Raw genomic sequence first — 17,438 nt, 5'->3', positions numbered from 1 at the left:
ACATCTTCCTCTAACACATCCTCATCTACTCCTCCTATTGAAAACCCAAAACCTAGGTTTCACAGGCAGAAAATGCTAGCTAGAAAAACTGTAGCCTCTGGAGCTTTAAGGAAAGCTTTAAGTGAGAAATTGTAGGCTAGCCAGAGGAAGGAAAGTCATGCTCAAGAATCTAACTCAAGCTCTGAGTCTGATGATTTTATTTCTGCCAGCGAAGGTGAAGAACATGGGTCATCTGACACTGAAAATATTCAAGAAACTCTTGGTGAGCTAAATTCTTGCTTGGTATTCTCTGATGTTGTTGAAAGTGTAGAAAATAGGTTTGTCTTGGTTGGTCCTGTTAAAGATGTAAAGAGGGCTGATTCTAGTAGAAAAGGAGGTAAAAAGAAAGAAAAAGAGAGAAAGGGAGTCAGTGGTGATGTGAGGGGAAATAAGAAAGAAAAAGTATTGGCTATCTGTGGAGGTGTTGAAGAAGGTGGCAACAAGTCAGCGGGAAGTGGTTCTGGGGAGGCGGCTGAAGGGCTTGTTAATTTAAGCAAGCAACAAGATGAACCTGGTTCATCTACTGAGGAGACTCTGGCTGATCTTCTGAAGAAGGTTGGGGCCAGTTATGATCCAAAGAAGCGTAAAGCTTCCACACAAAAGGCTCCAACTGCTTCCAAGCCAACAAAGAAAAGCAAAATGTCATCCCCAAAACCTACTGTACCTTCAGTACCTAAGGGAAGAGCTACCAGGAGCAGGGTCAAACAAAGAGAAGCAGAATTACAGAAAGCTCTGGAAGAGAGTAGGAAGAAAAAGAGGGAGAAGGGAAAAGCAAAGGTTGTGGAGAGTTCTGAGGTTGCAGAAGAAGAAGAGGAGATGGAACTGGTCCATCAAGAAAGAGGAACAACTGAAGAGGTTCCAACACCCAAACCAAAAAGTTCCAAGACTTCTTCCAAGAAGTCTTCCTCTGTACCTGTACCTGCTGAATCTTCTTTAGCCGAAAGAACTAGGTCTGCTGTGAAGGGTAAACAAAAGAAAATTGTTGAAGAAGATGAAGAGTGGAGTGGTGGAGAAGAAGAAGAATCTGAGAAAGAACAAGACAGGTTTGCCATATTTGGCAAAAGAAATTTTTTGAAAAGAAGGCCGCTAAAAGACCTGGATGAACCAAGAATGAGGAGGTTGGTAGATGCTTTTACTGCACAAGGGTGGAAGGACATGGTCCTTGAATTAGATGGCAGACTGGCCAGGAATGAACTAATTGAGTTTATGGCAAATGCCACTGTGAAAAATGGGGTAGTCTCCAGCCTGGTGAAAGGAGTAAAAGTGGAGTTTGATGCAGTCAAACTAGGTGAGATTCTGGGCATACCTAGTGAAGGGTATGATGATTATACAAGGCAAAGGTGGCCATGTCTGGAATCTCTCCCCACTGCTCTTCAAATGACTAGATTTTTATGATGCTGCAACTGCAGAAGATGTACCTGAAGCCAGGTTTGTGCAGAAAAGTGAGATGAGACCTGAGCACAAGGTCTTGTTTGAATTTGTTAACAAGTGCCTGCTGCCCAGACAAGAGAGGAGGCACACTGCCAACTACATGGACCTGGTTCTTATGGAGTGCCTTGTGAGATAAATTGGCCTGCTTTTATTGTCAAATTACTAGACAGAGTCATTAATGGCTCCAAGGCACATGCAACTCCATATGGGTTCATACTGACTACTGTGCTGGACAGGATAAGGGTGCCTTTGAAGAAATGGGAGATGGCTTCAAGCAAGGAGTATTTTGGTGTTAAGACCTTATTGGCTTGTGACTATCCTGTCAATGCCATCCCAGTTGAACCTGGTTCATTTCTGAAGACACCTGTGAACAACAAGGTTAGGGATTTGGTTCAAGAGTGTGGAACTAAGGATGCTGAAATTGCTAGGCTTCAGGCTCGTGTTGCTGAATTGGAAGCTAAAAGAGATGGCCTTAGAGTTGAGTTAGCAAAAGAAAAGGAGAAAAGTGATGGGATGCTTCAGAATATGCTCAACCTTCTCCAAACCCAGCCCTCTAGTTCTTCCAAGCCTTAGGTCCTCCAGTTGTTGCCTTCTGAACCAGTATACTACCCCCCAGTGACCCAGATTAGGGACTTTTTCTGTTTTTGCTCATGTTTGGAAGTTTTTTTTCTTTCTTTTTGTGGTTTGTAGGTGGAAATATATCTTATCAATGACAATTGCTGTTTCTCTTGTTCTATGAAGATTTTATTCTTAATAGTTGAATGTGTTTGTTGATTATTAATGATTTAATCCATGTTTTCACTTGCAGTTGCCCAAGTGGCCATGAGTAATCACTAAATTCTGGGATTCACAATGTATGCAACTTTTCGATGATGCCAAAAGGGGGAAGAGATATTGTGCTTTAATGCTTTAATCTTTATTCTGAATAATGTGACATTTATAACCTAATTAAACCTGGTCCTTGATGATAAGTCAAAATTCTAAGTTAAGTGTTGATGGTTAATCTGAGTTCTTACAGATTTTTTGATCCATAAAAGCACAGAGTTTGTCATCATCAAAAAGGGGGAATTTGTTGGCCCAAGTTCAGGTGAAGTTTTGAAGAATGACAAATGAACTCAGTCATGGACCAGGTCCATCATGTGACGCACAGTATCTATCAACCTAGACATGTGAGATACACGTGAAGGAGATAAGTCTCAGTGATCAAGCAGCAATATCTCCTGAACTAATCGAAAAGGTTGCATATTGGATGAGGAGAGAAAGTCTTCTTATGGGAAGAGGACACAATCCGGATAAAGGATAGGGTTGGAGTTTGTATTGTTCAAGGACTCAACTTCGATGGAAGATCAGCAATTGATTCTCAATCAAACTCTGATTACTAACTCATTAAATAACAGTGATTGTTCTCTTTTACAGGCATTGCACAAACACAGAAGTTAAACTAAATTGAGAGCAAAAGAGCGAGGCACTTTTGCAAGCAATTTATGTGAGATTCAAGTGTGCATTCCTGAAGCTACTTGGACAAGATAGAAGAACCAATTCCATTGTGTCTTTCTTTTATTTTAGTTCAATTATAGTAGGTGTTTTAAAGTTGTACCTTTCCAGCTTTCATAGAAGCAATTGTATTAGGTACTTTGAGTATTCAAGTTAGAGTTAACTTGAAGGTGTCGCAACAGTTGAGGTTGTGTGCTACACTGGGATTAGAGTTTAATCCTTAGGTTTACAAGAGTTTTGTATATGCTGTTTTGGCTCAGTGATTTTAGTGGAAGTTTGGGAAAATCCTACTGAGTAGTAGGTCGTGGGTTTTTCACCTTTTGAGCCAGGTGTTTTCCACGTAAAAATCTATGTGTTCTTTAAATTTTATGTACTCTTAATTCCGCAAACAGTAGTAGTAAGTACACCTAGAAGAACCAGGTTCTTCTAGAGCGAAGATTGGGTACCACACAAATCACCCCCTTCTTGTGTGGTATTGACGCTAAGAACATCATTTATGCAGTAGCCTGTTACTGATTTTCTGCTAACTGGGCATGATGCCCAGTCAGCATCACAAAATGCCATAATCTTGCCACTCTGTCTGTTGCTCATCAATAGACCTTTCCCTGGGCTGTTTTTCACTTATATTACTACTCTTAGGGCTGCTTCATAATAGGACTACTTTGGTGCATTCATAAATTGACTTAGAGTCTGTACTGCAAAAGAGATATCTGGCCTTGTGATTGCCAGATACAGGAGTCTGCCAATCAACCTCTGGTATACTCTTGTGTCTTCAAGTTCATGATCATTCTCCTGTATCCCAAACAGTTTGTCATATGCCACACTAGTTAGCTTCATATTTTGATCAAGTGGAAATGTAACGGGTCTTGCTCCCCCTAAGCCACATTCTGAGATAAGCTCTAAGGCATATTTACTTTGATTCATAACAATGCCTTTCTGTGATCTTGCAAACTCAATACCAAGGAAAAATTTGAGCTCTCCTAAATCTTTCATCTTAAAATTATCATTTAGAATCTTTTTGGCATCTTGGATTAGATCATTGTCACTTCCTGTAATTAGGAGATCATCTACATATACTAATATGATTACTATATCCATGCCACTCCTTTTGGTAAATAAGGAATAGTCCAATTTACTTTGGCTAAAACCAGAGTCTACAAGGGCTGAAGTCAGCTTCAGGTTCCACTGCCTGCTGGCCTGCTTCAGACCATACAGGGACTTGAGTAGTCTACACACTCTAGTCTCCCCCTGACTACCAAAGCCCTGAGGCAAGGACATGTAGACCTCCTCTGAAAGATCACCTTGGAGGAATGCATTATAAACATCCATCTGGAACAGGGGCCAAGCATGTTGAGCAGCCAAGGCAACCACACTCCTTACTGTGACCATTTTAACCACAGGAGAAAAGGTCTCATGATAGTCCAGACCTTCCTGTTGAGTAAACCCCTTAGCCACTAGCCTAGCTTTATACCTCTCTATAGATCCATCAGCTTTGTATTTGACCTTATAAACCCACTTACAACCTATGGGAGACTTACCTGCAGGCAAATTCACTAACTCCCAGGTATTATTGTCTGTAAGTGCTTGAATCTCAAGTCTCATAGCTTGAACCCAATGACTGTCAGTGACAGCTTGATCAAAGGAAGTTGGTTCAATGATGGTTAAATAAGAAGACAAGCAGGTTTGATAAGAAGGTGATAAGGAAGAGTAATTGATGGAATCAGTGATGGAATAAGGAGTAGAAGATGAGGGTTTGACTTGATGGACAAAATCTGTAAGCCACAAGGGTGGTTTAGATGGTCTTCCAGATTTCCTTAAGGGATCTGCAGGAGTGGGGGGCAAATGCTGGTGCTGGTGAGTTGAAGGTCATAATGTAGGAGGGTCAGACACGATAGGAGATGAAGAAGTAGGAGAAGAAATATGAGAAGAGTGAAGTGGAGAGGATATAGGAACAGAAGAATAAGGAGATAAAGAATGTTCAGAGGCAGTTGAAGGAACAGGAGAATCTAAAGTTGCAGGTGTTAAGGGATCCATAGAAGCTGGAAAAGAATCATCAAAAAAGAGAAGGTGGAGTACTGACAGGAAATGTAGGAGAGGAACTTGAAGATAAAGTATGTAGGAATGTAGATTTAGGATGCTTAAATAGAAACACTATTTCTCTGAAGGAAACATCCCTACTGACAAAGAAAGTCCCAGTAAAAATATTGTATAATCTATATCCCTTTTGAGAGGTAGAATAACCCATGAAGATAGCAGGTATGGCCTTTTGTGAGAATTTATCAGTGTTATATAAAGCAGTTGCATAACAAAGACATCCAAAGACTCTAATAATGTCAAGTGAGGGAGGATGTCCATGAAAAATCTCATAAGGAGATTTCCCAGATAGGACTGAAGATGGCAGTCTGTTAATAAGAAAGGCTGCAGTTAGTACACATTCCCCCCAGAATTTTAATGGAACATGAGCTTGAAACCTAACGGCTCTATCCATTTCAAGCAAATGCCTACGTTTCCTTTCTGCTACTCCATTATGCTATGGAGTATGCACACAAGAACTTTGATGTAAAATGCCAAGTGATGAGAGAAGAGTTGAGCACTGAGAATTGAAGAATTCAAGACCATTATCTGATCTTATGATCTTAATTATGGTAGAAAACTGATTTTTGACAAGAGCAAGAAAAGATTTGAGTAAAAGAAAGACATCACTCTTCATTTTCATCAAGTAGATCCAAGTCATTCTTGAGTAATCATCTATAATAGTAAGAAAATACTTCTATCCATTGTAAGTACATTGTCTATAAGGACCCCAAACATCCATGTGTACAAGATCAAAAGGACATACACTTTTCTTTGTACTAGTAGGAAAAGGAAACCTAGTTTGCCTTCCTAAAGGACAAACAGTACAGTTTAAACTGTCTTTATTCAACAAATGAGTCTTCAATGAAGGAATTTTTTGTAATACTGCTACAGGTGCATGACCAAGTCTTTGGTGCCAAATAGAAGGATGTGGACATGGCTTTGATGTGATATTAGATGACTCTGGGATTGGAATATTAGAATCTGGGGTTGCTAAAGATATGAAGGAGTTGAGAGCAGGAGCTGAAGGTGTATCAGACACTTTGACAGGTGGTGGTATCTTGGCAGGTTGAAGTATGTAAAGTCCATCCTTCTCCTTACCAATCGCCCTCACCCTGCCATTGTAGAGGTCCTGAAAAATGCAAAATTCAGGAAAGAATAGTGCACAACACTTCAGTTCTTTAGTTAGCTTTGAGACAGATAACAAGTTGTATTTGAAGTTAGGAACATAAAGGACATTATACAACTCTAGGTCATTAGAAAGAGTTAATGATCCTTTGTGAGTTACAGAAGTAGTGTTACCATTAGGCAAACGTACTTTACTAGAGTTAGAGGCAACAAAGTGGGATTCAGTTAAGATGTCCAAGCTAGAAACCATATGATTCGAAGCTCCAGTATTTATAACCAAGGAATTAGTTTCAAAACCTACAGATAAGCATGCATTAAGGAGATCAACTATACCTGCCATGTTTGCTTTTACATCTGTTGTTGAGGGTTCTTTGTCAATTAGATTCAGCAGTTGGTGATACTGTTCTGGAGTGAAAAATGGTATGTTGCTGGGCCCTCCTGATAAACCATCTACTGAACTAGTTCCTTCAGATTCATCAATGCAGCTTACATTATTAGTTGTAGGTCCCCTGCTTCCTCCTGAATTTCCCTTGTCAAAAGTTCTCTTTTTGTTAAACTTGTTGTTAGATGGATATCCTACCAGCTTATAGCAATTTTCTTTCTTGTGACCCCTCATATGACAATAGTCACATTGCAATGCACTATTTCCATTATTTTTTCTGAACCTGTTACTTTGAATAGAGGCTAATGCTGTAGAATCATTCAAATCAAGCTGTTGCAAGGTTGGTGCTACCTGAGATATCATGTTTGATTGCACTCTTTGACTTTCATCCTGCATTATCATATTGTATGCCTTATTGAGAGTGGGAACAGGGATAGTTAATAGAACTTGACTCCTTGCTTGTGCATATGTCTCATTTAAGCCCATCAGAAATTGTACTAGTCTTTGTTGCTCCATGTGTTCAGCATATTCCTTATGCTTGGTACAGTCACATGGCAATGGTACCATTGACCAATACTCATCCCATGCACATTTCAGTTTTCAGTAATATTCTGAAACTGATAAACTTCCTTGACTGGTGGAACAAATTTCTCGGAGAAGTTGATAAACTCTAGTTAGATTTTTCTTATCAAATCTTTCCTTTAAGTCTGTCCAAACACTACAGGCATTGGTTGAGTACATTATACCATTCGTTAGCTCTTTAGACACTGAATTGGTTATCCCGGATAACGCAAAAGCATTGCATCTCTCCCATTCATGCTCTAAATCACCACTATACTGCTTTTTCCGACATTTTCCATCTATAATCCCTAGTTTATTTTTGGCTAATAAAGCTACTCGCATAGAATTGCTCCAAGTTGTATAATTTTCTATTCCTGTTAGTTGTTGAGGAATAAGCACGCTACCTGGACTGTTTGAGGGATGCAAGTACAGAGGATGCCTGGGATGAATGTCCGTGAATTTTTCTCCATCGTCCTTTCCGGTCTCAGTAGTTGTGTTCGTTATCGTCTAGGCTTGAATCAGTGATTCGAAGGTTGAATCTGCATCAATCTTCAAGGAAAACCTTTCACTTTCCCAGAATTCACAAGTTCTGAAATCAATCGTAAATCCTAGGTAGATTCCCCAAATTTCTGACGAATACTCTTAATCTCTCACTTCTCTGACAATATTGAGTGAATTTATCTATACTAATCTCAGATTCTTCAAGAGATCGGATCAAAAAACGCCATAGATCTATGGCTCTGATACCATATTGAAAGGAGAAGAGGATCTGATCCTTGAGCTAAGATAGGAAGAACAAAGAGCAGAGAGAGAGAGAGAGAGTGGAAAGTTTTGGAGAAATTTTCTGTTATTGCATTATACCATACACGTGTGTGACCTTTTATATTTATATATCCTCTATTCTAACTAATTGTAATATATGTATAATTAACTATCAACACTAAGCTAACACTAACCAACTATGTACAAACATTATTGCTTATGTACAACTCCTTACTTCACATACTAATTTCAACATAACAAAAATTAGGATATGTAACGGAAGCACTATTCATGCGGTATAGTCCCTATACTTCACAGGTGATTCACGTTTAACTCATGAAAATATTTTGCCTAGCATTTTCATTTAGGTGCCTAGCATCGGGCAGATTGAATTTTTAAGTTCTGTTATCTTGCTTACTTTTTTTGTAAATACGTTTTATAAGTAGCAAACTAGTCAAGATTTTCTAGTGTATTATTCGAAAACTAAAACCAAAAAAAAGAAAAGAAAGTAAAACTACACTATAGTACGTGTAAATTCTAAATTAGATAGTACGTGTAAATTCTAAATTAGACATGTGCAAGTTACTTTGCCAGCACCCAAAAAAATAGAAGGGAGATCCAATTTTGAAAGGTACGGTATTACAGCAATTTGAAATTTCAAGCCTGGAGATACAGGAATATTAACACTAGGTCAGAGTCAAACACATGAGGAGATTCTACTGATATCCTAAGTTATTATATATATGGATAGTATATTTTGGAATTTCTAAAACATTTAACTAGTTGACATGAGAATATGTCGTGATTTATACTCCTAACAGCTGCCGTTTTTCGTCAAATCTTTATTTCCAAAGTTCTCTGACACGTTCATTATATATTATTTCCATAACCTTAATTTTATTGCTTGCCCGGAAACTGTTCAAATAATGCTTCTTATCCAAGTTACCCAACTCGCAGTAAATGCATTTACAGACTCCTTAACATGCACTTCAACAACTGGATCGGAACTACTTGCCCTACTATAAGCATTGGGTATACGGTCAAACCTCTCTATAACAACATACTTATATAACATCACTTCATTATAGAAGTCAAGTTTTTTCCGGAACCAAATTTCATTTTCTGTTATAATATATATTCTCTATAACAGCATTTCGCTATAACATTCAAAAATATCTGAGACAAACGAGGCTGTTATAGAGAGGTTTAGCTGTACAAAGAAAAACAACTTATAAACAACTTGAAATTAATGTGGAATCATAGGGAAATTACGTACTTCACTCAAGCATATAAATAACCCCCTAGCTTTACATATATATAACTGATGACTGTAGGTTATGTATTTTTGACCTGCGCATGCCGGAGATTAACCTTTTCGGTTAAAGCTCAATAGAAAAAAAGTGTGAGGTACAAAAACTTTTGAGGTTGCCTAAATGAGTCATGAAAAGTGGACAATACCTTGAAAGTTTAGCCATTTGCAAAATATGAAAGTTAAGTTTTTGTAATGGTTATGTAATTAGAGAGGGAAATGTTATATTTAATATCCCGCCATATTTGTTGCTAGGTTTTTAGATATGAACACTGTTGGTATACTAGCCAGCCTATAAGGCGATTTCCATGCGGAACTACTTATAAATATTTTTTCAAATTCTGCTAATAATCTACATATGTTCTAATTAATTCAATTTTGACTTAAATGAGATATGTTAACACTAATTAATCTTAGTTGGTAAATTTATTTTTAACAAGGTGCTATATGTATAGTATTGTTCTTCATTTCATTTTTGAGATGTCTAACTTCACTTCAACAGTCAAACTAGTTACGTGTCTTAAATTGTCAGAATCTCATAAAGAATAGGAAAAACTTGTTAAGTTACAGTGTACAATTTCTCTCTCATTATCATATATTGCTTTTAAAATATCAAATAGATTGATAGCAATTGAATGATCGAATTACATAATTTCACAAGCAAAATTTACTAACCACATTAATTTATTAAAGATTAAAACTAAATATAAAAGTACAAGAGTATAGTACACCGTCAAAATATCAAATAGTTAATGAGAAAAAGGGACAAAGGTACTTTGGACCGATGTTTAATTAGTCCAAATAGTACTCAAAAATTTGATATCGGAATTAGTAAAATCGAGTAATTGTTTCTTTACCAAGCTAACGTTACAAATATGGCCCTTCTTGTCCAATTCTGATATTTGATTCAAGGAGTTTCCAAGTATTATAGTACTTCAAAATTTTAAAACATAGATGTTTTTCTTGTAGTGTCAAACATTGGACATTTTGGTGAGTTGTAATATTGGAACTAATGTAATATCAAATGTAAGGATATTACAATTTACTAATTTCCTTGATATTGTAAAATCATTTTTATATATTTTAGCATTAAAAAGATTATATAATGTAATCTTTTTGAATTTTAATTAACGTGTAGAAAGACTAGAAAAAATTGTGCAACTCGGCATTTGGAAAAGATATGTCTCGCGAAAGAATTGCATTGCATAGCTCTTCATTTAAAAGTTTTCTGCTTTTAAAAAATAATAATCTCTTTATATTGATCCCAACATTAATTGTTTCACTTGATAATGTAAAATCATTAAGAGCCTGTTTGGAAAGCCACTTAGGAATTGGATTTGAGTGTAATTGGGTGTAATTACACAGTTTGTCATGTTTGTTTGGCCAAGTAATTACTTGGTCAGCATGGAATTGAGTGTAATTAGAGGGGTGTAATTATACTCTCCAATTCTCAAGAGGGAGGTGAGAATTGGTGGTAATTACGCTATGTAATTACAAGGTTATTTTTTAGTTTCTTGCCTTTTTGTTTTTATTTTAATTTATTTTCTTTATAACTATTTATTTCTATTATTTACTTTTTAAATTTTATTTTACTTTTTAATTTTTTGAAATTTTAAAAAATATTTTTCTTTGTAACATTATTTATTTTTTATTTCTCTACCTTTACTTCTTGTGATTCCGTGTAATTGCTTATATTTTATTTTTTTATTTTATTATTATTTTTTTTGAAACTGCATCTCCTAACATTAGAAATAATGAGTCATTAACAAACTTGGCATATAATGAGTGATGCAATAAAAGTAGAATTTCGTTGTTGAATGTGGTTGTAAACTTATCGTGTTTCATAATCTTAAGTTGTAATGGAACTTATTATTATTATGTTGGTATTTGACATATGTTAAACTATTTTTTATTTTATTTTTGGATTTTTAAATTGTGTTATTTTATGGTTCCATTTTACTTGTTTTAGTAGTATTAACTCACATTGCATGTTGTTAATTTTTAGTGAGAATTGATAAATTAATTTTGTCAAACATTTGAATAATGTTTTGACATTATATTTATAAATATTAATTTATTTTATCAAACATGAATTCCATGATGTCCTTACAAAATGTATGCTTTTAGTTTTTGTAAGTATCTAAACTAAATATTATTAATTTGGAAAATATATTAAATATTTTACAATATTAGTTATAAATATATGATTACTAATTAATGTATATTCACGAAAAAATATATATCTTAAATATCAAATATAATATCATTTATACTTATAAAAATTTATAGGCATATATTTATTATATTAACTTTTAAATTTTGATAATTATTTTATTTAAATTTAATTTAACTGTGTAATTAAGTGCAACCAAACAGTAAACTTGTAATTACACTGTAATTACACTATGACAAACAAACAGGCCGTCGAAATTACACATCTATGTAATTACTAGGCCGTGTCTAGTAATTAGACCAATTCCAATTACCTGGTGGCTTTCGACCCTAAACTCATTTGAAGTTATGGTGATTCAAAAAAACTAGCTTTCGCACTATATTTCCCTGTTCTTACAAAAAATACTATTCCTATGACCCGATGTTTAAGGAAAAACTAAGAAGTTGAATCCATGTCATAAAAACAATACCATAATTAGATTAGGACCCATGCAGCAGGAGAGTTAATAATGCTGATAAATTTCGGTATATTCGGCATTATTGTAGCACAAAACAAATTAATAAATTCTTCATCATTATTTCAAAAATGTGAAAACATTTATTATTAAACAGTTGATATTCAGAGTACTATAGTATGAAGTATCATACTATTCCCATACAAGTAGATAAAACCCAGATTTTTTGTGTAATTTACGTAGTCATAGAAAACCATTCCAAAAAGGAAACACACTAAACAAAAAAAGAAATTAAAAACACAATCATTTCGACATTTCAAAAAATATTAAAAAATAGACACATATCATATCTCCTATACAGACAGTTCACTCTATATATAATTAAAAACCAAATTCACTACAAATGTCTCTCTCTCTCAAAAAATAACTCACAAGTCACAACATGTCTTAGTCAAGCTTTTACTACTCCCTTTTCCCAAAAAGAAATTTGCAGTCTTTCTTCTTCTTCCTTGTTCTTTCTTGATTCTCTTACCTATTCTTTGAACACAGCAAAAGTAACTTCAATTTCAACAATGTTTCTTCAAATCTTTGTTACCCTTTTATTTCCAACTTTAATTTTCTCACTTAACCAAGAGGGTCTGTATTTACACAACGTGAAGCTCGGATTTGATGACCCTGATAATGTTCTTTCCAACTGGAATGAACACGACGAGACACCATGTAACTGGTTTGGCGTAACGTGTGACCAAACAACTCGGTCCGTTGCATCCTTGGACCTCGCTAATGCTAACGTTGCTGGTCCTTTTCCTTCACTTCTCTGTCGGTTAAAGAAACTCCGTTACATTTCCTTATACAATAACGCTGTTAACTCCACCCTTCCTGAAGATTTCTCCGGGTGTGAATCTTTGGAGCATCTCGATTTGGCTCAGAATTTTTTGGTCGGTACACTTCCGGCGAGTTTACCTGAGCTTCCGAATTTGAAATACCTTGACTTGTCGGGAAACAACTTTACTGGCGACATTCCGGTGAGTTTTGGTTCTTTCCGGCAGCTGGAGGTTCTTGGACTGGTCGGAAACTTGCTTGACGGGACTATTCCGGCGTTTCTGGGTAACATTTCGACGTTAAAACAGCTGAATCTGTCGTACAACCCGTTTTCGACGGGTCGGATACCGTCGGAGCTGGGTAATCTGACGAATCTCGAGGTTTTGTGGCTTTCGGACTGTAACTTGGTCGGTGAAGTTCCAGATACATTGGGCCGGTTGAAGAATATTGTTGATTTGGACCTTGCTGTGAACTACTTGGATGGGCCGATCCCGAGTTGGCTCACTGAGTTAACTAATGCTGAACAAATTGAGCTGTATAACAACTCGTTCACCGGCGAGTTACCGGTGAATGGGTGGTCGAAAATGACAGCGTTAAGGCGACTCGACATGTCGATGAATCGGGTCACGGGTACGGTTCCGAGGGAGTTGTGTGAGTTGCCACTTGAGTCACTGAATCTTTATGAGAACCAAATGTTCGGTGAATTGCCACAAGGCATTGCGAATTCGCCGAATTTGTACGAGTTGCGGCTTTTTCACAACCGTTTTAATGGTAGTTTGCCTAAAGATCTTGGGAAGAATTCACCTTTGTTGTGGATTGATGTGTCTGAGAATAAATTTTCCGGTGAAATTCCGGAGAATTTGTGTTGGAAAGGGTTTTTGGAGGAGCTTTTGATGATTGGTAACTTACTTACCGGTGAAATTCCGGCGAGTTTGAGTGAATGCCGGAGCTTACTGCGGGTGAGATTGGCTCACAATCAGTTATCTGGTGATGTTCCGGCGGGGTTCTGGGGCCTACCACACCTTTCCCTGCTTGAGCTCATGGACAATTCACTCTCTGGTGATATCGCGAAAACTATAGCCAGCGCTTCAAATTTATCAGCTTTGATTTTGTCCAAGAACAAATTTTCAGGTCCCATTCCGGAGGAGATTGGTTCTCTGGAAAATCTTCTTGATTTTGTGGGCAATGATAACCTGTTTTCTGGGCCTTTGCCAGCTAGTTTAGTGATGCTTGGACAATTGGGAAGGCTGGATCTTCACAATAATGAGTTAATTGGTGAGCTTCCAAGTGGGATTCATTCTTTGAAGAAGTTGAATGAATTGAACTTGGCAAATAATGATCTTTCTGGAGCTATTCCCAAGGAAATTGGGAGCTTGTCTGTGTTGAATTATCTTGATCTATCAGGAAACCAGTTTTCAGGGAAGATCCCAATGGAGTTGCAGAATTTGAAGCTCAATCAGCTCAACTTGTCGAACAATGACCTTTCGGGTGATATCCCCCCGTTGTATGCAAAGGAAATGTACAAGAGTAGCTTTTTCGGGAATGCTGGTTTATGTGGAGACATTGAGGGCTTGTGTGAAGGAACAGCTGAAGGTAAAACTGCTGGTTATGTTTGGTTATTGAGGTTACTCTTTACTCTTGCTGGATTAGTGTTTGTAGTTGGGGTGGTTTGGTTCTATTGGAAGTATAAGAATTTTAAGAAAGCTAAAATGGCTATTGATAAGTCTAAATGGACTTTGATGTCGTTTCATAAGTTGGGTTTCAATGAATATGAAATCTTAGATGCTCTTGATGAGGACAACTTAATTGGAAGTGGCGCTTCCGGGAAGGTTTACAAGGTTGTTCTGAGCAAGGGTGACACCGTTGCGGTGAAGAAGATTTTGAGAAACACGAAAATAACAGATGAGAGTAGTGATATCGAGAAGGGTAGCATTCAAGATGATGGATTTGAAGCGGAGGTTGAGACATTGGGGAAGATACGGCACAAGAACATTGTTAAGCTATGGTGTTGTTGTACAACAAGGGATTGCAAACTTCTAGTTTACGAGTACATGCCTAATGGAAGCTTGGGTGATTTGCTACACAGCAGCAAAAGCGGCCTTCTAGACTGGCCTATGAGATATAAGATAGCCATGGATGCTGCTGAGGGACTCTCTTACTTGCATCATGACTGTGCTCCGCCGATTGTTCACAGAGATGTTAAGTCAAACAACATCTTGTTGGATGGTGATTTTGGAGCTCGAGTTGCTGATTTTGGTGTAGCAAAGGCGGTCGATGCCAATGCCAAGGGAATCAAGTCCATGTCTGTCATTGCAGGGTCTTGTGGTTACATTGCTCCAGGTTAGTGGATTAATATTTCCACTTTGCAGCTTAAGTTTTAATGAGTTTGTCTAATTTGTTGATATCAATACCATGTTGAGTTTTACTTACCAATTTTTATGTCTTCAATTTTTGGATTCTTGCCTTTCAAAAATGAGATCTAGTATTACTGTTGCAGCCATTGAGTAGACAGCTAGATCTATATACTGCAATATTTCCTAGATATTCCACATTTTGTTAAAAGTGTAATAAACTTCTGATACATATTGCCTCATATCTGGACTACCCTAATACAGTAACCGCACAGCATTTGAATAGTCCACTAGGCTCAACGATGTTTCCGTGTTTAAAGGGTTCTGATGAAATTGTTCTTGAGGATAAAAGCCTGTATTAGGACATTAGAAAAAGCTATGCTTAGTTTTCCGCTTATGATTTTTGAAAATATTAACAGCTAGCTATATTGGGGGCTAAGTTTGATTATCGATAACCCATATTCTGGGTTTCTTGTGGTCATACTTTGTTTAAATTTGCGTTCTTGTTTACTTGGAGCTGCTCAGTTGATTAAATTCTTTCTTTTCGCATTGCAGAATATGCATACACATTGCGGGTGAATGAGAAGAGCGATATATACAGCTTCGGTGTGGTAATCCTAGAGCTTGTGACCGGGAAGCGCCCCGTGGATCCCGAGTTTGGGGAAAAGGATTTGGTGAAGTGGGTATGCTCTACACTGGACCAGAAGGGTGTCGATCATGTAATTGACCCTAAAAATGATTCTTGTTTCAAGGAGGAGATATGCAAGGTCTTAAATATTGGCCTCCTCTGCACTAGCCCTCTCCCAATTAACCGACCATCGATGAGACGGGTCGTAAAAATGTTGCAAGAAGTGGGTGCTGGGAACCTGCCCAAGGCTGCTTCTAAGGATGGCAAATTGACTCCTTATTACTATGAAGAAGCATCAGATCAAGGAAGTGTAGCTTAAAGATGGCTCAACAAATTTTGTCACAAAAGGATGAACTTGAAATTGGGACTCATTTAACATCTTTGTTCATCTGCTAACTACTCAATTCTTTGTCCACAAGTACCCACTAGATGTTTGCTGTTGTTTTGGGTTGAGGGGGAGAAAGAATTAAAGTTTAAGAATATTAGGAAGAGGCTTGTTTCTCAATGTAAATTTCATCCAACCACCCAAATTATTGCAGTTCAAGTTTGAATATCTGGCATTAAAAGATCTTAAATGTGCTACCTATACTCTATTCTGTTGACAGTGATATTTCTACAATCTCCAGCATCTTTCTGGTGAATTCTCAGTCTAATCAAGCAATTTTTAAAGTTGGTTGTTGCAATTGAACTACTGCTTTTAATGGTAACTACTAGAGTATGTACAAGAATTACCATAAAAGGGGGAATATTTCTCCTTCCTCTAGGCTTAATTCTTGAAAGATGTTACTATTGAAATTATTTACTGTGTAGAAGGAATGTGATACCAATTATTATGATGTACTAGAGTTTGGTGACTTATTTATGGCCCTCTTCTTATTAACTGTAATGGGTCCTAGATTCTTATCTATCTCAAATTGCACTAGTACATCTGAAACATTTCACCAGAACTATTGCCAAGGGAAGAGGACAGTAGCCATTTGTTAGCCAACATGTGGGAATTCTTGCACGTGTGCTTTTTTGTTTCCTGATTTATTTGAAATACTGGAAAATGATTTGTTAAACAAAAAGGGGAGATAAAATACTGGAATTTGTTTTTTTCCCCTTAACGAACTTAATTTGTTCTCGACAAACCAATGGATAAAAAAATCAAATAGTTAAAAGAATTTTACTTTAAACTGGTCAAGGATACAACTTACAAGGGTATTTAATTCGGTCTATATTTTTTTAGACCACGAAAGGGGTAATGTGATTATTGGAATCTCTTCACTCATAACCAAAACTGTTAAATTCGAACCAGAATGAACCTTAGCAGTGGCGTACACAAGATTTTTCATAAGCGATGTCAATTTTTAGTAAGAGGCCCGTAACAGTCAAAAAATATTTTATGGAGCCAAGGAAGTTCAAACCCAAGACCTCACACATCAAACTTGAAGCCGTCAACCACTAGACTACTAATTTGTTTTGTTGCAAGTGGTGTCACTTTTAATGATTTTATCTTGTATTTCTGTTTTACTTATTATTTTTATATATATAAATAGTAAAAAATTTCGACGAATCGGTGTCTCGTGACACCGCTTGGGTCCATGTAAATCCGCCCCTGAACCTTAGGATTATTTAGCAGGAAGAATAACTAATTCACACATATGCTTCTAATTACCCTTTGTTATTGTACTACTTGTATCATCTTGGTACCTTCTATTGATAAAACTTTTACCATTTCACAAAAAAAAATAAAAATAAAAATAAAAAAATAGCTTCCCTTCGGAAGGTTTTTCTCTTTGTTTCACATATTTTCCCTAATTTCAGATTTGTTTCAAAATAGTTACAGTTT

General features: G+C 36.7%; 1 protein-coding gene across 1 annotated transcript; it reads left to right on the top strand.

Moving 5' to 3' along the window:
- Positions 1-12,204: 12,204 nt before the first annotated feature.
- Positions 12,205-16,445, top strand: LOC109240749 (receptor-like protein kinase HSL1). The gene is made up of 2 exons (XM_019407425.1): positions 12,205-14,968; positions 15,535-16,445. The coding sequence occupies exons 1-2, from the start codon at positions 12,379-12,381 to the stop codon at positions 15,924-15,926; spliced, it is 2,982 nt and encodes a 993-aa protein (XP_019262970.1). The 5' UTR covers positions 12,205-12,378; the 3' UTR covers positions 15,927-16,445.
- The last annotated feature ends 993 nt before the right edge of the window (positions 16,446-17,438 follow it).

This window comes from Nicotiana attenuata, unplaced genomic scaffold (assembly GCF_001879085.1).
Source record: "Nicotiana attenuata strain UT unplaced genomic scaffold, NIATTr2, whole genome shotgun sequence".
Classification (NCBI taxonomy): Eukaryota; Viridiplantae; Streptophyta; class Magnoliopsida; order Solanales; family Solanaceae; genus Nicotiana; species Nicotiana attenuata.
The sequence above is the reverse complement of the archived record's forward strand: the minus strand, read 5'-3'. Positions and strand labels throughout refer to the sequence as shown.

Excerpts from the sequence above, each read along its gene's own strand:
- LOC109240749 (XM_019407425.1), top strand. The coding sequence starts at position 12,379 with ATGTTTCTTCAAATCTTTGTTACCCTTTTATTTCCAACTTTAATTTTC. Across the intron at positions 14,969-15,534 it reads TTGTGGTTACATTGCTCCAG|AATATGCATACACATTGCGG; the intron begins GTTAGTGGATTA and ends TTCGCATTGCAG.